At 38.9% G+C, this 20,991-nt stretch overlaps 1 protein-coding gene across 4 annotated transcripts; it reads left to right on the forward strand.

Moving 5' to 3' along the window:
* Positions 1-211: 211 nt before the first annotated feature.
* Positions 212-18,263, forward strand: LOC131225858 (uncharacterized protein At2g24330-like). Of its 4 annotated transcripts, none has more exons than XM_058221461.1 (6): positions 212-408; positions 2,490-2,750; positions 5,521-5,665; positions 15,507-15,616; positions 15,841-16,261; positions 17,795-18,263. In XM_058221461.1, exons 2-6 carry the CDS (start codon positions 2,496-2,498, stop codon positions 18,046-18,048), a joined length of 1,185 nt encoding a protein of 394 aa, XP_058077444.1. In that variant the 5' UTR covers positions 212-408; positions 2,490-2,495; the 3' UTR covers positions 18,049-18,263. The 4 variants fall into 4 exon arrangements, with proteins under 4 accessions (XP_058077444.1, XP_058077443.1, XP_058077441.1 ...); XM_058221460.1 differs by lacking the exon at positions 212-408 and adding an exon at positions 2,183-2,348 and having other exon boundaries at positions 2,447-2,750; XM_058221458.1 differs by lacking the exon at positions 212-408 and adding an exon at positions 2,183-2,348.
* The last annotated feature ends 2,728 nt before the right edge of the window (positions 18,264-20,991 follow it).

Here is a 20,991-nt window from a genome sequence, read left to right on the forward strand (position 1 = left end):
AGGATACCTTTGCATCAATGGCCATACATGGTGGTCCCTAACAGATGAGTGGTGTGGATCACTGAACCATGTGCCTCACTGATACAAACTGAAAAATCCTATCAACCAACCAATTCTTTTCTCCTGATGCTGTCTTTCACGTAACCTTACTTGGAAAGGGAGATATCCTCAGTCCATCTTTTCCTTCCATCTAACCTTTTGCATCTCTTTCTCTGTCGAAAAGCATACCTTCCTTCCTCGGTGGGTTTTCATTTTTAACCTTTGTCTTTAGTTTCTCAAAAAAGTATACAATAGAAATTGAAATCACAAAGGCCCGCTTCCCACTTTCGAGTCCGATAGAGAGAGAATTCACAATTCAAGATCAGATTAGGTGGAGAGATTACTTGATTGTTGGCAGAGGTAAAACTGGTAAGTTCTCCCTTCTAGGAATAAGATCATCCTATGTTGTAATCCACGCTTTTCATCTGGTAATTTTATTGTTTTCATATGGTGGTTTTGAATGTCCACTAGTTTTTTTTTTTTTCCCTGTAGAATGTTCTGCTGAATCTTGTTTTCGTCGTCTTGATTTTCTTTTTTTTGGACAGCTTTTCGGCTTTGTTGAGGATTTTTGTTCTCATGCATGGTTGGAGAATTGATGTTGTCTAGTGTTTTGGCCCGCTGGGAATTCGTTTTGGAATTCGATCATTTCTTCTCTAAATTCTTTGATTCGATTTTGTACCTCTGCAGATGTTTTCTTCTTGTTACTATGAAATAAAGAGCAATTAAAGTACTGTTTTGGTGTTTGATCATTTGAAGCTATCTTTCGATTTTAATTGACAAATTGATGATAGTGAGTTGCTTATAATACCAATATTTTTTCAACAGGAAATTGCATCTGAATCTATGTAAAGCTAGCCCATTAAGTGCAGTTTTTGTAGACATACAGATTCTTTTTTCGTTTCTTTATTATTATTATTATTATTTGCTTTTAGCTCTTTGTTTGCACACATTTACATATTTAAATCTGATATAGGATCACCCAAACAAAGTACTTTAGAATGGACCTTCCTTTTCTCAAAATGCTAACCAGATTTTTAGAATCATCCAATCATAGTGATTTGAGAGAGATGTGTAACAAAAGGTGGGCCCCACATGATGAATGATAGCCATTATAATCATACCTTCCTGAACAATCAATACTAACCGTTCAATTCTAAAACCACTAATCGATGGCTGGGATCATCTGATGGAAGTGAAATGAGAGGGATGGACAATCCAACGTAAGCCCACATGATGGACGGTCGAGTTCGATTCTTAGATCTCTTTAATATACTCAATATAGACCACCCACTTCTTAAACCACTAATCAGATGATTAGGATCATCCAATCAAAGTGATTTGAAAAAGTGACAATCAAAGGTTGTCCATACATGATAGACAACCCACATTATGCTTAGAGCTGGCCCTCTAATATAGTCAAAATGAACCATGCATTTCATTAATCATTAATATTATTGTTAAAATGGTTAGGTAAAAGTGACTTGAAAGGGACAAACAGTCAAAGGTGAGGCCCCACATGATGGAAAGATCCACATTAATACTTTGACCTCTTTTAGTTCTTAATATAGACTATCAATTTCTAAAACTACTAATATGATGATTAGGACTGTTTAATCAAAGTGATCTGAGAAGGATTGGTAATCAAAGGTGGACCACACATTATGGATGATTTATATACACAATATGGACCACCCATCTTCCCAACCAGCAATCAGATACTGGGGACCATTTGATCAAAATGATTTGCATATTATATTAATGATCAAAACCTTGTTAGTGTAATTAATAGGAATTGTCCATTCCATATCAATTTTTTATTTTTTTTTATTTTTTTTTATTTTTACAAACGCACACACACCCCCACACACTTATGCGGTAGTGGGCTTTCACCACCTATGGATACTCGAACCCTCGCCCGGCTGTTGAAACTCCTTAAAGAGTCTACCACTGGAGCAAGAGTAAGGATCCATATCAATTGATTGGATGGCTAGACCATCGGATCAAGGTGAGTTGAGAAGGAAGATCGGTCCTAGGTGGGCCAGTGGAAAAAGACTATATTCATCTTTTTTGAATACGTACTCTAAATGCAGATATTTTCAAGCAACTGTAGGAAAGTGACTTGCATAGGAAAAAAACAAAATAAACTAGATGCCCCGAAAAGACTTCTGAGTTCTGACCCAAGAAGTATCTTGGATCTTCAAATAGATCCAGAAATCATTAATACGTTTCCTAGGGTTGTGAGACCTTGAATGCTATCTTCTTTGTAACCACTCAACCTGCATTCAGTCAGTCAATTCATCAAACACATGGTAATTAGTCTGACATGTTCTCATGTTCGGGCCATGTTTTTGCAGCAACTAACAGAACAAAAACGCTGCGCTCGTTTTTTTTGTTTTTTCCTTGCCAGTGTATCTGACAGTTTGTGATCTGGGACTTGTATAACTTTGCAGGAGGAAATGGAAGGGGATGCGAATCAGCGGTCAGCTGTCGCTGAAAATCCAAAGGCCACTGCCGATCTAAACATAAAGAAACGAAAGGGAATTCTTTCTCGCATCTGGAATGGCATCTTCAGAAGACGAAATGGGGATTTTGAGAAAAAATTGCAACACCTTTTCAAGGAAGAAGCTTCTATTCATGCAAGGATGAAGAGAAGGGCTCAAAGATGGAGAAAGATGGCTAGGAACCTTATTGTTTCCTCTGTTGTTCTTGAGGTCAGTCTTGTATTGCATTTTCTTTTTTACATGACTGCTTCTACATGAAACCTGAGGTTATGTGCATTCCTTTCTTTTTTTCTTTTTTCTTTTTAAAAGCAAGGTAAATGAAGGGTTTGCAGAATCATTCCCTTCTTCTTTTTTTACTTGGCTCAGACAAACCTTCTTTGCTCATCCGCTCTTGGAGATCGCTTTTGTGAATAGATGTCACCCTCTGTTGCACTTAAAAAAAAAGAAGAAGAGAGAGTAGAATAAAAGAAAGAAGTTGCCTGTAAAGGGATTTTTTGGAATTATTATCTGTACTGTTTGTTGTTATCCGTCTGCCATTTTTTGTCTCCTACCCTGTTCGTGGTATTGGCTTTGGAAAGAAACCATAACTTTCAATTATTGCGATCAAACTCCCATAAGAAGACAAAACCATCCACTGTCGATGTGGAAGCGTGTAAGGAAAAAAACAAATTTGAAAATTTTGGACGAAGATTGAGAGCTTGCGGTTTCTTCTTCTATTGTGTAGTCTTTCAAGGAAAAAAAGAATAAAAGATCCAAAACTCAAATTCCTCTTCCTAGTGTGCTTAATGCAGGCGACAAGGATTTTATTTGGGCCTTAAAAGGTCCCAATATTTATATCTAGAGAGAAGAAAGAAATGAGAGAAACCATGATATTCAAATTTTGGACCATCAGATCCACAAAAAATGGTAATGTTCTGTTTGGCTGACAGTCCTAAAATGATTTTTTTTTCCCCTGAAAATAAGATCCGTGGAAATGATACTTTTAGAAATCAATTCCAAAAAAAAAAAAAATAATAATAAAAAAATGGTGTTATCTTGAAATGCTGTTTGGATGGCGTAGACTATTTTCATGTTTTTCCTTAACATGCTATTTGGATGTCAATGTCTGAATAGAATCATTTTATGAAAATAACATAGTATGATGCAGGCATCAACCCAATTGCACATATCCCATCCTTTAGTTGATCATATTTCGAACTCTATCAAACATAGGTATGGTGATTGGACCATTCATCAAGTAACCCATCCTAGTTGGGGCCTTAGTCCTACTCAACTGTGCCTACTGAGTTTGTACATTCAACCCTTCTGTTTTTAACTGTTCATCTACAGCCATTGATTGGATTTTGGATGGTTACTGATATTTTGTTTTAACTGTTTGTTCACAGCCACCGTTGTATGGGAACTACCATGCAGCTCACTTCCTACTGTGCACTTGACGTATGGGAAGGTGGTTTGGGGACTATTCACCTAGTGGGATAGCCCAGTCAAAAAAACCACATGGATCTGATAATCCTAGACTTCACTTCTACCCACTAATTGTAATCATCAATACTTGATGACCTATGGTTTAACTGAAAGTCCGGCCCCTGATAGAGTGGAATTCAGAATAGGATTCATGTAGCTGACACCAATTAATTGGGATAAGGCTTAGATGATGACGACGACAATGATGATGATTTGAGATTGATAGACTAAATTGTCAGGATCCTCTAATATCTGTGGTTCTCGAAATATCATCCACCTAAGGCTGGGCTTAGCGGAGTGGCAATCCCAATCCACCTCCTATGGCATGTGTAGGTTGGTAATGTTAGGTAGGTGTTAGGGGATTTCCTAGATGTTCATTATGGGTAATGTTTTGATGAATATGCAAAGTTACCGTAGAGGGAGAGTCATAGAGAGAGACACACCATGGTGGAGAAATGAAGGAAGGGGGGTCATTATAGTGTTGTGTCTAGGGTTTAAAATGATTAAAAACTAAGTAAAAACTATTCCCTCTTAATTTACATTTGGGCAATTTTAGCTTGTAAAATTTTTCAAAAAATCTTGTTGTTTCTTTCCTTTTCTTTCCTTTTTTTGTTTAACAAAAATGCGATCCAAACATCTTATTATCTCTTGCCACATGTAAATAAAAGAAATTTTTTTTTTTTTTTTTAAAATGGAAACTAAAATTAACGATTTTTGGAGTCATCAAACAGGGCATGCGCATATTGGATCAGAGGAATGATATGATCCTTCACTTGAGGCTTTGCAAAGTGTATTGGAGTTTTTGGTTCTGACAAGTTAGGCCCATGGCTCAGGAATCGAGACGATTGCTTAGTTGCATTCCACTGTGGATAGACCATGCCTCAAATATCTCCTTGATCGAGAGATCCTAAAATCCTAACCACAGAAGTTGGTCTTTTCTATGCTACCTTAGTACAAATATGGGCATTGGGTAGATCAAGGATTGGGATTGACAGATCCTCATAATTGAAAATATCTGGGAATGGGTACAAGCCTACAAGGATTAGTCACTGCTCATACTTATGGTCATATAGTTCCCTAATAATGTCAGATGTTGAATTTGTCTCCCAATCAGCACGATTCACTAGAAATTCTTAATAACTAGCAAGTTGAGAATCAAAATCCCAGAAAATTGGATTTCAGGAGTTCCTTACCCTTATTCAATTATCCCACTGAGGACTCTAGTTTTTTTATGGACCCAAGTATTGTAGGGCTTTTCAACCACCTCTAGGTCATGCATCAAAATGTTTGGATTGTCCTATCCAAGAAATTTTGGGGCATACATGGTGCCTAGAGGACCAATGATATCACTGAACTGTTGGTCCCACTTGTCGGATTGCAAAGTCTTAATTAGAAGATCCAGTTCCTCATCGGGTAAACCGTTGTTTTCTTTTCATTGCTTCCTTGGTTTGATACTTAATTATTCTCAGGAGAATTATTTGCAAAGTGTGGTGCTTATTGCCATCTATTTTTCCAGGTTGTTGCAGTGGTTTATGCAATCATGATCACAAGATCATTAAATTTGAACTGGAAAATGAGGGCAGTACGAGTTCTCCCGATGTTTGCCTTGCCTGCTCTGTCTTTTTTAATCTATTCAACACTTGTAAATTTCACAAGGATGTGTAAGTATCTCAAACTGTACTTTAAGCAGAATTCTTGTCATCTTTCCTTCTATGGTTGAAGTCTCTATTATTGTTTGTGGTGATGTTTACAGACACCATATTCTTTTTCAACAGATTTATCTCATAATGATATTCTTGCTATGGTTGCAATCTTTTAGCTCAAAAGATTAGTTGTTCGATATATGCAATGCAAACTAATTTTATTTTGGGTGTTGGAAATTTGCTTCAAAACATGCTAGTGGAAAATTTAGTGGTTTTAAATTCTTTATGTTCCTTTCTGATTTGCAAAGTTGTTTCTATGCATCACTTATAAGTAGAATGAGTTTTCAAGTATCTCTTTTACGTTCTTGTTGAAATTTTTAGTGAGGGTGGTTGGGTGATTGTAGTATTACTAAAATATTTTGAAGATTCTTACCCTCTAAAATTACTTTAGACAATCCTTATGTACATGCTTCTTTTTTATTAAGAAACGAGGCTGAGTCAACTCTGATTTCTGAAGTTCCATTTGCAATGTCAATACCAAGAGAAATATTAGAGAAGGTTCAGTATCACTACAAGCTCAAATTGTATTGATTGCATATGTTTGCAAACATGCAACATAATATTCGATGGATGATTCTTGATGGATCCTGACACATCTGTATAAAAAGAAAAAGGAATTTCAGGGAATTTATGTTTCGCATGTGCTTAGGGATTGGCCAGCTGTAATCATAGCGATCTGTTGAAAGCGAAGCTCATCAGCTGGTGGAAATGCCTACTTCAGGCTTTTGGAAGCTCAACATCAATTGATCCTTACCGTTAAAAAGAAAAAAGAAGAAGAAGAAGAAGTCAATTGATCCTTTGTGGAAAGTCTTGGGAATTGTGGGATTAGTGAGTTTTAAGATATACGGTACCATGCACATGAGCTTTTATGGAACTGTTGAACTGGGTGAAGCTTGCGATCCAAGGCCCTCAGAGAAGGGTTGAGAATCTTTACAAAAAGTTAATTAAGTCCCGTCGTTGTGGAGGGTGACTCTTCTAACATCATTTTTTGAGCTTCTACACCTCCTTTTGGAGCTTGGGAAGCTCAATTTTGTGTTTGTTGAAATCTGGGCTATTGCATCTAGGCTAAACATTTTGTTTGCCCATGTGGAAAGGGAGGCTAAGTTTACAGTTGATAGGCTTGCTAAGGACAATGCTGGCTGAGAAAAGATTTACAGTAATAAAGTCTCTCTCTGTCTCTATGACAACCAATGTTCGAAGTATCTATGATATTATTGAAATATCTCCGATATTATCTTTATCTCCAGCTCAGCGATACCGATAACACTGGTACCGATACCGATAGTGTTGGTAGTATTAGAAATTCCAGGTATTAGCAATGTATCGCTAAGTATCGTCAACGTATCAATATCACTAATGTAATCACTAATATTTTCAACTATGTAAATTCTAGGTGTCGCGCCAATGCATCAATATCGCCAATATTTTCGACTATGTAAATTTTAGGTAATGCTTGTATCATAAGTGTATTGACAGTATTTCAATAATATCACAAACATATTGATATCATCAAAATTTTGTTTATTAGAAAAAAAAATATATTTCAAATTTTTTCATGGGCACATGGTTGTATGTAGTGTTCAGTTTGTCATTGATAATATTTCGATATTATAGATATTGCAACATGCGTGATATTGAAACCACAATTTTTCATTTCCTTTTCAATTATTGATAATTTCTTGGTGAAATATCATATGTTGTTGATATTTTGCAATATTGATGGATGTTTGGGTGGAAGGTTGGATGGTTAAATAGGTTGGATGGGATGGTTGGACTGATTTCTTACAAAAACACATGCTTTTAAGGCCCCATTAAATGGAAACTTGTTATGTATGCATTCTTTTTGCAATTTTTATTTATTTATTTATTTATTTGAATATTTCTAAACATGCAAATATGTACATTTTAACATCTCCTGAAGTTTCGCTGAAAATTCCACCGTTTTTCTCATGTTTCCCCACATTTCCGGTTATTAGCAATATTATCAGCGAAATCGATATTGTTTCTGTATCCCTGGCCAACAAAACTTGTAGCGATACCGATATTTCGAACACTGGTGACAACAGAACTTTGGTAAACCGAGAAAAGATTTACAAGAGAACAAGAATGGAGAATAAGCATAGACACCACACTACACCTCAAAAGGATTGATGACAAGTAGTCATTCAATAACTAAATAATATAGAATCAATTCTCCAACAACACTAAAATTGCTCTGTACAAAACCCTTTAAAGTCTCATAAGCCACAAGTACAAGCTACAATTTCCACCAAGCTATTGGGAAAACCTCTTTTGCCTTAGCTGCATTATTACAGAACGTTTCTTCCATGCTTTCCAAAGCCTATTGAGCAAGACAAGTCTCCAGAAGATGTTCCTTTTCAGGCTGAAACCATCCCTATTCCATGCCTCAAAAAGTCTGTTGATCATCCTAGGCATCACCCAAGCCAACTTGAATAGATTAACGAAACGTCAACAAACAAACCTTGTAAAGTCAATATCTGTGATCATCATCTATCTTTTACTCAAAGCATTAATCAAAGCGGCAACAGATTCAGGTGGAGTGGGGGAGTATCTATTTCAAGACATTAGCAAGTGCAAATTGTTCAAAAGTAGGAGAGGGAATACAAGTCCAATGCGTGATTCAAAGTGGGTGTGCCAACTGAGTCAAATGGTCGTGCAATTTTGTCTATTCCTCATGTGGTCATTGGTGAGAATCTTTTCCTCTCATTTTGGCAAACAAGCCATTACCTTGGGAACCTTGATATGACAATATTGAAGCCAATGTCAAGGCCACCTTCTTGCTGTTATCTCCTAAAAATGAAGCATAGAATGACTCCAAGGAACTTCTTTGATCTTTCACTATATTACGGTTCCATCCGCCTCTCTCCAACTGAAGGCTCTACCTCTTCAATTGCTTCATTTGTTCCCACTCTCTTTTTCTCTCAAAACATAAGAAGAAGAAGAAGAAGAAGATATCAACCAGTAATTTTATCTTATATACACAAGTCTAGTCGTTGTACTTTTCCCCAGCAATTATGGGAGGATTCCTGGAGCCAACTCCAAATATCTGGGATGAGGCTAAGATGATGATGATAAAGAGAATGTATTAATTACTAATATTTTTTAAACATAGTAATAAATACATTATTTTTTAAAATAATATTGATAAAAACAATGTGTAGTCCTTAAAATGGAAGAATAGTCAAGTACACCTAGTTTACTTTAGCTTTAAGTGCACCTTGATGCTTTTAAACATGTGCATGGTCCAATACTTGACATGGACCATCCATAAGGTTTATCCCATTCTTAATTGGCTACCATGAAAAGGATCCCACTGATTAGGGATCTTAACCCTATGGATGTTAGCCCTCTTTTTTCTTTTTCATTTTTTTAAATTTATTTATTACTGTCAGATTTCCCGGCCATAGTTAGCATGGCCATGATCCCCTTTTGAAGTGATTGTTTAGTGATATAGCCTATCAATGTGGCCCTAGCTATACACTATGTTTATTTAACATATATATTAACTTAGTAGGCATGAGCTATTCATATGCAGTGTAACTATTATAGAAAATAATAGATTTGTGAAAGCGTCCAGTTATCATGACAATTGTATGTTATCTAGTGTCTAATAATTTATGTTGCATAGATGCTGTATTCTGGATCCACTCAACTTCTTTGTGAGAAGGTAATGAAACGACTGATATTGATTCAATATCAACAAGGTCCTTGATCGAGTTTTTGAACCTTGGTAATGAATGTTACTCCATAAGTTTGACAATTTGCATGCACTTGTGAAGATATAGACCTCCTCGATCCAACCTTGTTTACTTTGCAATTGCAGTTGTCAATGTTTTATTCTACTTGGAACACTCTTAATTGCAAATTTTTTAAAAGGATTCTTATGCCTTGTTTTTAAACATATTACTGTGGACTCAATCATCATCATCATTTTAGCCACTCTCCAAGAAATTTGGAGTTGGCTTTGAAATTGTAAATTAGTGGAAGTTCAACTATCAGCTGCCCACAATTCACTGTCCTTCCTCTTTTATGTGGGTGTCCGAAGCATCAGTAGTAGAGGCTCATGGTGACACTGCCAAGGTATTAAAAAAGGGTTAGGTAATGACGTAACAGCCGTTATGGGGAAAATGGCTTGTAATGGTTCATAATGGCTCATTACGAGGCTGATACAATTTTTTCAATAAAAAAAGGGACCCTAACAGCTGTTACAATCGCCGTTATCGTTCTTGAATACCTTGGACACCACTCACGTGCCAACACGGTTCCACCTAGCATTGACTTGTATCGTAACTATTTTAGGCGTGCCTTGAAAGGGAAGCATTCAATTTGGGTCATGGATAAGGGTGGCAATGGGTTTGGGCGGGCCGGCTTTGGACCGGTCTTGGACCTATTAGTTTAGCATGTGGGCTTGGGTCTGATGTGGATGGGCCAGATCAATTTTTGGGCAGGCTTGGGCTCTCTCAAAACCCATTCTCCATAATGAAAACCCAAATCTAGTTGAGGTAATAGGAGGACAAATGAGTAGAAGAAAGCCAACAATATATATTTAATAGTAGTAGGAAGAAAAAGATAGGTTGAATACAGATCAACGAATGATTAACTCAATTTGGTGGGGTAAGGAAAAGCACTGGTTAGTAGTGGACGTGAATGGTTCAGTTGGAGGCATGCTAGTGATATGGAATTCAGTGATTTGGAGCAAAGAGGATAGCTGGATATGGAGTTATTCGGTGTCCGTGGTGTTAAAGGAAAGGGGGTCTGATTTCAAATGGTGCTTCTCATCAGTTTATGGGTTGTGTAAACCGAAACATCGCGGCAAATTTTGGACTGAATCAGATTTATGTCGTTCAAGGTGGGACGTTCCATGGTGTGTGGGAGGAGATTTCAATGTAGTTAAAGTCCTGCGTGGGAAATCAAATGGAGGTTGGATTTCTAAAAGTATGAAAAACTTTTTCGAATGGATCTTTAAAAACGGGATGATAGACCTTCCGTTAGGAGGTCCAACGTTCACATGGTCAAATAGGTAAGCGCAACCAATAAAGAGTAGGCTAGACAAATTCCTCATATCCCCGGAATGGGTGGAGAAATATCCGATGATTAATCAATGTGGGTTACCTAGACCTTTTTAAAAAAATAAAAATAAAATCATTGTCCAGTTCTTCTGGAGGTGGATGAGGACTGGGAACCTCAGCCTTTCCAGTTTCAGCTAGCATCGTTAGAGGATGAAGGCTTTGGGGTAAAGATTGTTGAGTGGTGGTAATCCTTTTTGGGTCAAGGGGGTGATAGCGTTAATCTCTTCCAAAAATTAAAGTTGCTAAAACAGAAGATTGAAGAATGGAAAAAAGAGGTTTTCAATGACTGAGAGGAGGAAGAGACTAACATGCCTCTAGAGATTCAAAGGCTAGATTCCAAAGAAGAGGAAGAAGGTCTCTCGGAAGAGGAAACGACTTGGAGGGAAGTACACAAAGCTAAATGCAACGTTAGGCTGAGGGAGGAAGAAATTTAATGGCGACAAAGGTCTAGGGCAATATGGTTGAAAGCAGGGGATAAAAACACCAAGTTCTTCCATGCGATAGCTAGCACTAGAGCATGTGTGAATAAGGTATATCCTCATTAGTAGCGGATGGTCAATGGATTGAGGGGAAAGATAAAATTTGCAAAACCATAGTCCAATTCTATGAAAACATTTTGTCAAAGGAAAGTGAACCTAGGTGTCTCTTGATAATTTGTATTTTGAATAAATCTCAGCAGAAGAGGCGGCTTTGCTATAACACGCTTTTTTATGAAGATGAAATCAAGAGAGCGTGGCAAAATTGGGAAGTGACAAAGCACCAAGGCCAGATGGTTTTCCGTTAGTATATATTTTTAATTTTTTTCCAGAAATTCTGAGAATGTGCAAAGGGAGATGTGGTTGGCTTCATGCAAGAATTTTTCAAGAAAGGCTTAATAGTGACACAAATAGGGGCTACGTTTATAGCGATGATACCCAAAAAGGAATTAGCTGAATGTTTGAAAGATTTCCATCTTATAAGACATTATCAAAGGTGTTGGCTTCAAGATTTAGGAAGGTACTGGGTAATGTTATTTCAGAGTCTCAAGGAGCCTTTGTCGATGGAAGACAGATTTTGGATTGCTCTTTGCTAACCTATGAATGTGTTGGCTCTTGTTATAGAAAAGGGAAGGAAGGTATAGTGTGTAAGCTTGATGTTGGAAAAGCATACGATCACGTTGATTGGGTGTTTCTAGACTATATGTTGGGTAGGCTAGGATGTGGACCAAAGTGGCGGTTTTGGATTCAGTCTTGTGTGAGATTGGCAAAATTTTCCATTTTGGTGAATGGTTCGCCGAAAGGTTTCTTTGCTGCTTCTCATGGGCTTTGTCAAGGCAATCCTCTATACCTGTTTCTTTTCGTCACAGTTATGGAGGCTCTAAGTAGAATGATAGACATAGGCGTTCGGGTTGGATTGGTCAAAGGATTTGGGGTAGATAACACGAATTTCCAATTTCTCATATTCAGTATGTGGATGATACCCTTTTATTATGTAAGGCAGATGATTTCTTTGCGGCAAATCTTTGCTCGATTATAGTCAATTTTGAGGTGGTTTCGGGCTTGAAGGTAAATATATCAAAAAGTGAGATTTTGGGAGTAGGCATTTCCAAAGAGAAGGTTCATGAAGTTGCAAGGGTATTTGGTTGTAGGGAAGCATATTTTCTAACAACGTTTCTGGGTCTACCATTATGTATAGGGAGATCGGCGAAACATATGTGAGACAAAGTTATAGAAAGATGTAATAGAAAGTTGTCAAAGTGGCAGTGTAGTTTCTTATCATTGGGTGGGAGAATGGTTTTGATAAAAGCTTCTATGTCTAATCTTCCTGTCTATTTCATGTCTCTATTCAAGTGCCCAAAATCTATCATCAATGCTTTGGAGAGATGAAGAAGGGACTTTTTGTGGGAAGGCTTAGGAGAGACAAAAATTCCATCTAATGAAATGGGAAGAAGTTTGTAAGCCGATGGTTCAAGGAGTGTGAATTTCAAAATTAGAAGAGATGAATCAAGCACTGCTAGGGAAATGGGTTTGGAGGTTTGGGTCGGAGGGATAGGCTAGATGGAGAGGTGATAGCGAGAAAATATCGGGGGGGGGGTGTGGTGATGGGTGGTGTAGGGGAGTGGTAACTAAGGCATCATCTTTGTATTGATCTTCTTACTTGTGGAAATTGGTAGCATTCCTTAGAGAGAGTGTGTGAGAGGGAATATGCTTTCATTTGGGGGATGGTAAGAGAATCAGATTTTGGGATGATAGGTGGGTAGGAGATGTGAAGTTGGGTGATAGGTTTCCATTATTAGCAGGGTTAGCCAGGGAAGAAGGGGTGAAGGTGAGTAGCTATTACTCAATTAGGGGTGATGAGGCTATATGGGCCCCTATCGTTAGAAGAAATCTGTCGGATGAGGAGATCGAACAGCTAGTTCAATTACTTGAGATGCTGGCAAACTTTTCTCCTATGTTATTAGATGTGGACTCCATAAGGTGGTTGAAGGCCAAAGTCATGCTCATTCTTAGTTAGGTCATGCTATTGGTTTTTTAGCGTAGAAGTTGAAAACTGCGAGATCTCTTCAATGGCTTCTTCTTCTTCTTCTTCTTCTTCTTTTTGCATTACGGTGCTCCTACGAAGGTGGCGGCTTTTAGGTGGCTGGTATGGAGGAATGAAGTGCTAACAATTGATAATCTATGTGGAATTTGTGGATCACCTGTTTATTCACTGTGCATTTTCTAAGGAGGTTTGGGATCATTTTCTCCACTTTTCCGAAGTTCTATGGGTGTTCCCGAACACAATAAAGGAATTTCTCATTGCTTGGCATGGCGGGGGGATAGGAAAATCATGGAAAAGGTTGTGGAGATTAGGCTTGTTAGTTATCCTATGGGCTTTAATGGTGGGAAAAAAAATGAGCGATGCTTCAGAAACAAAAAGAGAGGAGCATTGCAAGTCTTTACATTAGCCATTCAAAATGTGAAAGAGTGGGCGGAAGTGTAGTTTTTGTTTGTTTTATTTCCTCTTTTGCGAGGGTTGTGTCTCTTGGGGCAGCTGTATATTGTCGTAAATTTGTATATTTTGGCTTTCGCCTTTTTAATGAAATCTCATCTTCGTTCAAAAAAGAAGAAGAAAAAGAAGATAGAAAGGAGATGCCATGCCTAAGCCCTAGGCCATATGAGTGCATCATGTGAGAATGGCATTATGGTAGGCACCAACCCATTAGAGGTTCTCTCATCCAAGAGATCTTCAGATGGGTTGGACTCTCTCTCTCTCTCTCTCTCTCTCTCTCTCTCTCTCTCTCTCTTCAAGTGTCACCAGATCTTTGGTTGACATTTTGATGCAGAGGGAGCCATGTGGCGGCCTCTGATTTGGAGAGAAGATGTAATCTAATTATCGCTGACGCAAGGAAGTTGATCCAGCCCTTTGTATGCGATTGGGTGGTCCCAGGGAGGTCTCAGGTTGGTTTGAATTGATCTAGCAGAGTTTTTTAGTCCCAAGTTATAGGGTTCCAAGGTTCAGGTTTTGGTTTTCAGCTCCAGGTTTCAAGTTAGGGTTTTTATGATCTATGGTTCTTGGTTTCAGGTTAGGGTTTCTGGGTTCTACACTGATAGGTTTCGGGTTAGGATTTTTGTTGTGACCCAAATCTCGTGAGGTTGGTCACCCCATTTTGGGTGGGTTGTGTACACTAGGTAAATGGATGGACCATGTTGATCATAATCTACAAACTGTTCGATGATTCATGTAGACCATCCATCATGTGAGCCCCACCCTTGATTTACTGTAGCTCTCAAAAACTCACATTGGTTTTATGATCCTAATCTTCTATTCAATTTGTAGGGAAATTCACTATCCACATTGACCATAGGTCCATACTACTATACTAAAATGGTCCGATCATGGATCTAGACCATCGATAATGTGGGTGTCACTTTTGATTTCCCATTCCTATCAAAAGGTCACTTTGGTCAGATGATCCTAACCATCCATTCAATGCCTAAAGAAATGTATGGTCCATATTGATCATGCTACAAATGGTTTGATCATTGATTGCCATTTGGATCCCATCTTTGATTGCCATCCCTCCGGAAATCTCTTTGGTTGGGTGATTGATTGGCTACAAAATGGACGCTCCATATTGACCATACCACAAATGGCGCCATCTTTGATTTAGACCATCCACATGGCTCCCACCTTTGAGTGCCCATCCTTCCCAAAAAAATCATTTTGGTCAAATGATCCTAAGCGTTACATGCTCCCCACCTTTGATTGTCCGTCCTTCTTAAGAGATTTTTTTTTTTTTTTTTGCTAGATGGAAATCTGAAAATCCCAGTATTTTTTGACATTGATGCCTCATTTTTTGGGTTATTGATGCCCATCCACATTTGAATGTCCTAGGTATTCCCATGTCCATCAACCTGCAAAGTGCAGAAATCGCTTCAAGCGGAGAACTAGATTCCCAGGAATCCTGATGCTCCAAATCCAAACAGCCCTTGGTCTTGGGCATTAGTTAAATAAGTTTTTTTTTTTTTTTTTTTTTTTAATAATAATTTTAATGTTCTGGTGAAAATACTTAAATGCCTTGACATTCCCATGCATTCATAAGTTGGGGAATCAGCTGATGCGATCAATTTCAAAAGGCTGGCTCAGATTGTTGAAATCTTGAAATTGCCTGCATAGAGCTATTAGTTGGTAGTAAGATGTGAAATGGTGCATTTGAAATCTTACATTTCATTCTTGTTTATCTGTAGGTGACCGCAAGGACCAGAAAACACTTGAAAGGTTGCGTGCTGAAAGGCAAGCAAAAATCGACGAGCTTAAAGAGAGCACAAACTATTACATAACACAGCAGCTTATCCAGGTGATAAAACAGATTTGATTTATGTTCTATTTCGTGGCATGAATTTGGGTGGCTTGCAAATAGTGGCCAAGCTGGATGCATCTTCTATTTATGGTTGATCTCTCTTCCATTGGTTATGTTGTGTTGAGTTTGTGCTTGGCCAAGATCATGCACATGCTTGCGAATTGCAAGTATGTGCCTGTGTGGACTGTATAATGTACTTACGGCAGGCATGTCATGTCCAGAGATATGATCCAGATCCTGCTGCCAAGGCAGCTGCTGCAAGTGTTTTGGCATCAAAGTTGGGTGCAGAGTCGGGCTTGAAAGTATATGTAGGAGATGAATCCAACCTCAACATGCCAACAGGGAAAAGCAATGATGTGGAGTTGGTGCAATCTAGAGGGCTTCGAAATCGGAAACAGCCTCTTGCAAAAAATGGCAGTACAGGGAGTGGTGAAATGCAGCAATTAGTTGAGGAATTGTCCCTTGATGATGGGAATGACAGCCCAGACTTTTCTGGACAGAATCAGGCAGTTTTTGTTGAACACCATCCAAGATCAGCAGCTAATGATGGGGGTTGGATTGCTCGCATCGCGGCCTTGCTTGTGGGTGAGGATCCAGCACAATGCTATGCACTTATATGTGGCAACTGCCACATGCACAATGGTGAGCCTCCCATGAATGTGCTTGTTTATGTCACCTTCTGCTTTTTAGCATAGAAACCTTTCATATTTTTTGGAAGTGTTTAAAGAAAGAGAAAAAAAAAAAACCATGAATATATCCAGCAAGAGAGTGGATGTGTGCTCCCAATACCACATAGTTCGTTGTGTGATACACTCTCTTTGGTGAGTATGGCACCCATCTCATTTGCTTAGCTAGTACATGATGGAAAAAAGAAAAGAAATGAGTGTAGAACCATAATTTCGAGTTGCTAAGAATAACCATCCAGACTACAAAAGACCCATAATCCGGATCGCACGATCCCAAATCGAAAACATAGTGTTGTTGGTGATTCAAGAAACATTGAGTTAAAGCATAGGCAAGTCATACTTTCCATCATCTATTACCTATTGGTGCTCAGTTTCCATAATCTAATTCCATCCATCCTCATCTTGCCATAATCAATCTCAACATCGTTATTTCAGCCTACTCAACATTCTGTCCATAAAGCATAGCTGGTCTTATAACTGTCTTATAAATTTTCCTGTTGGTGTCTTAGCACATATGGGTTTTAGAAGCCTTTGGATTGATTGTTTCTCGTTACTTGTTTCCACTCCTATGTTACTAAAATTGCAGTCCACATACATTCACTTTTCGAGTCTGGATGATTCTAAAACCTATACATTCTGATGCATCCCTCAATAGTTCTAGTTTTTGGCATTTCCCCTCATGTCTCTTCATTCAATACTATCATCTAAAAACAGCATAAGCCATGGGATCTCTTTCTACAAAAGCCTCACTATATACTAATTTGAAACTCACTTGTCTCTTCACTAGTGGTGGTTACATTTGTTACCTCACCCTCATACATATCCTTGATCGTGTCAGTATATCTTCTTGATACTCCTTTCCCAAATTCACTAGAATAACTCTCTAGGGGGCCACCCTATATTTATACTTGCTCCAAATCAATAAAGATGGTAGAAATCCTTCTTCCTCGCCCCATATTTTTCCATCAGTTGTCTAAGTAGGAAAATAGCCTCATTGGTTGACCTTTCTGGCATAAATTCAAACTGATTTTCTGATGCATGCATCCCATGCCCTAATTTGTTTCTCAATCACTCTCTCCCATAGTTTCATAGCTTGTATAATCCCTAGTTAGTGTCTCTGTATTCCTTTATTCCTGTAAAAAATGTATAAATAATGTATTTTGTTTTTTATTAAACTGATGCGGTACAGTCCATTATGAGTGGCTTTTTGAGTTCTAAAGAAGTTTGAGTGGAACCAAACTAGAAAATGCTCTAACGCTGGCTGAACTCTGTTAGACTGGGTGGTTCAATTTCATTTTTTGAGGGCTGGTAAACCCTTTAGGAAGTTATTTGTACAGAACTTTTGTATAAGCTCAAAATATCATGATAATGGCCACATATGGGCATATGATACATTTTGTGCAATGTGGAATCTTCAATTGCATCCTTGTGAATTGCAAGTAGTTTCATTGGGTCAGGCAAGTAATTCGATGGTGTTGTATGGATGCAGGACTGGCCAGGAAAGAGGATTTCCCACACATAACATACTACTGCCCGCACTGTCATGCACTGAATGGATCACGGCAACAAGAAGAGCATGGTTCAGGTTCAAATTCTGGCAAGCCAAGCTCGCCAGCTTCAGGCAGCGGTGACGTGAACATCCATGCCCGCGGTGCTGAAATCACAAGCAGCAACTCAGCAGCTGTTATGGAAACTGCTGTAAAGAGCGACGACTTGAAAGAATCGGTTGAGTGCGCCAGCTAACTGAGGATTTTTTGTGAAATTGCCTATAGAGGGACAGTTGCTTTTTCTTTCATACACACTTGTGTGAAGCGGTGTGTTGAGAATTGACAACCAGTAATGGCCCTTGTTGGGTTGGGTAACAGAATCCTATATATTTTAAGTAACAACAGTGGGGTTGCATCAAGGATGGCATTGGCCTCACAAAAAGAGAGAATTGGAAAAGCATTAAAAACGTGTCAGGCAGCGATTTGCTCTTTTGAAAAGTGGATAGAATCAGGCAATCCTCTCTCTCTATAAATGTATATATGTGGTAAAAAGTACCACGAGGTCGGGCGATGTATATATTATATATCCCACTGGTCTCTTGCGCACGTGGTTTGGCTGGTGACCCAGCACGAGCTAACTAGCTGGTGTCAAAGCTCTGTGGACCCCCCCCATGATATATGTCTTTTATACATGCATGAGCCCAAAAAATAAGCAGATCCAAAGCTCAAGTGGACCACACCACAGGAAACAGTGGGGATTGAAAACTTCTTGAGGGCTATAAAAATTTTGAATCAAGATGATATCTGTGTTTTCTCTTCATCCAGGTCCATGTGACCTTATCAACAGGTTGGGTGACAGATAAACATCACTGTGGGCCATAGAAAGGTTTCAACGGTGGACATCGTTCACCCGTCCATTCACCCCACTGTTTCTTGTGGTGTAGTCTACTTGAGCTTTGGATTTGCCCCGTGTTTGGGCCTGTGCCCTAAAAATAACTGGCAAAATAGATGGACAGCTTGGATAAAACAAATACATCATGGTGGGTCTCACAGAGCTTTGACACCAGCAAGCTGGCTGGTGTTCAGGTCACCAGCCAAACAGTGTTCTTATGGTATGGGGGCTGGCCAGTTCAAGTGGGTTCCAGCCATGATGTGTACGTGAATTCCATTCCATACGTCAGATGCGTTAGCGCACATTAGGCCTAGGGCCCAAAAATCAGCCGTCCGTTATTCAGGTGGGCTACACGTGCGAAGGGGACCCCACCTATGACCTACCTAACTGTTCCTTTTCTCTCTCTCTCTCTCTCTCTCTCTCTCTCTCTCTCACACACACACACACACACACACACACACACACACATATATATATATATATATATATATATATATATATATATATATATATATATATATAATACTAGAAACTAGCAGCAGGGGCACGTGATTCACATGGGTAGTGGTGTTTTTCAATGGGCCAGGGCTACGAGGAGATGGGTGGTGTTTCTCTTTCTTTTCCTGTTTTTTTTTTGGTTATCTTTAACGCTCCAGTCAAAAGGACTGATGAATTTTTGAAACGCGTGGCAAACGTGTACAAGATCCAAAAACAAATGGATCAGCAGAGCACTGCATGGGATGGGCCCCACTTAGAGTAGGAATGTGCCGTGTATGATGAAAGGGGTCATTGATAACGACAAACAATTCTCTGCGGGCCTGCCCTTTTTTGGTCCGGTGAGAAGGACCGGCCATATATGGATGACAATATGGACCCATCCATCTGGTGGTCCTGTTATGGGCTGGCGAAAAGTCCAAAATTTACATGGAAAGATAATCCGGCATGCTACATTTGATGGGATTTGGATTAGGCACTGCTCTTATTTATACCAAGGTCAACCGTATCATAATATGGTAGGATTTGATTGAATGACAGGTTATTGTTAGAGATGAAAGTGGGTTAACCATACATTAAATATCTTTCAAACATATAAAGTATAGGTTGCTTCTTTGAAGGCGGCCTATTTATCCATTCAAATTCTACCACGTTGTGCATATGCGAAGCTCCATGCAGGCTATATCTTATCGCTTCAAAAGATTAGATTGGGAAGTAAACTAGATAAAGATCCCAAGGCATCAGGCCTCTAAAAGCGATGAACAATAAATAATATGTATTATTTAATAAGTTATGTGCTGGTTTTTGTTTACATGCTGGAGGGATCTCATTTCTGTTGGCCTGGAGCGGTTTTGCTGCAACAGCTCCCATTCTCTCTCCGTGATTGGTTTCTCAAAACTGAGGAAGCGGTATTACCCCCTGGAATGACAATAAAGGCTGTTTTTTTATTATTTTTATTTTTTTAATTTTCTAGTGTGGCAATGGGAGGGATACGAAATGCAGCTGTCACTTTTACCGAGTGGTGCGGAGTATGTCGAACTTACGACCAAGGGGTTCATCTATTTCAATGGCCCACGAGATAGGGACATTTCTCCTCCCTACTCATGTGTGTATGTACTTGGATATATGTTACACGTCCATGAGAGAAGGAGACCAGTGGCTGTAACGCATACCACCATTATAACTACTACAACTAATATATAAAGATAACGCAGAGAGAGAGAGAGGAGACCAGTGGCAGTAATGCATACCGTCATTATTACTACTGCAACTAATATATAAAGAAAACGCCGAGAGAGAGAGAGAGAGAGAGAGAGAAGTGGGGTTTGTTGCCCTCGTCATTTCCTCATGACTTCACTTCTATCTGCAAGCTTACCCATATGATAAAAAATGACAACTAATCACATCCAACCGATTGGATGGTGAGTTACCTTCCACCTTCTGGATAACTTCCAACGCATCATGTCCGTACTCACACCAGTTGGACGGTGAAGTACCTCCTTCCACTTGCTGAATTAACTTCCAAGTTCCAACCCATCATGTCCGTACTAACATACATCCTTTCAAATAGGTTGGCCCCACTACAACAATCATCTTGTGCCACTCATCAGGTGGGCCACACCACAGAAAATAGATAAATAACAAAATACAAGTGTGGTCTGAATGATGAGCTGATGAGGCCCATTTTTACATATGGCAATCCTCACGGAGGAACCAATTTATTTGACGGGCTGGATGTCTCACTGGCACGACATTTTTAAAGTTATCCACTGGGTGGAGGGTAACTCACTCTGTGTAACCCAGTTGGACATC

This window comes from Magnolia sinica, chromosome 14, assembly GCF_029962835.1.
Source record: "Magnolia sinica isolate HGM2019 chromosome 14, MsV1, whole genome shotgun sequence".
NCBI lineage: Eukaryota > Viridiplantae > Streptophyta > Magnoliopsida > Magnoliales > Magnoliaceae > Magnolia > Magnolia sinica.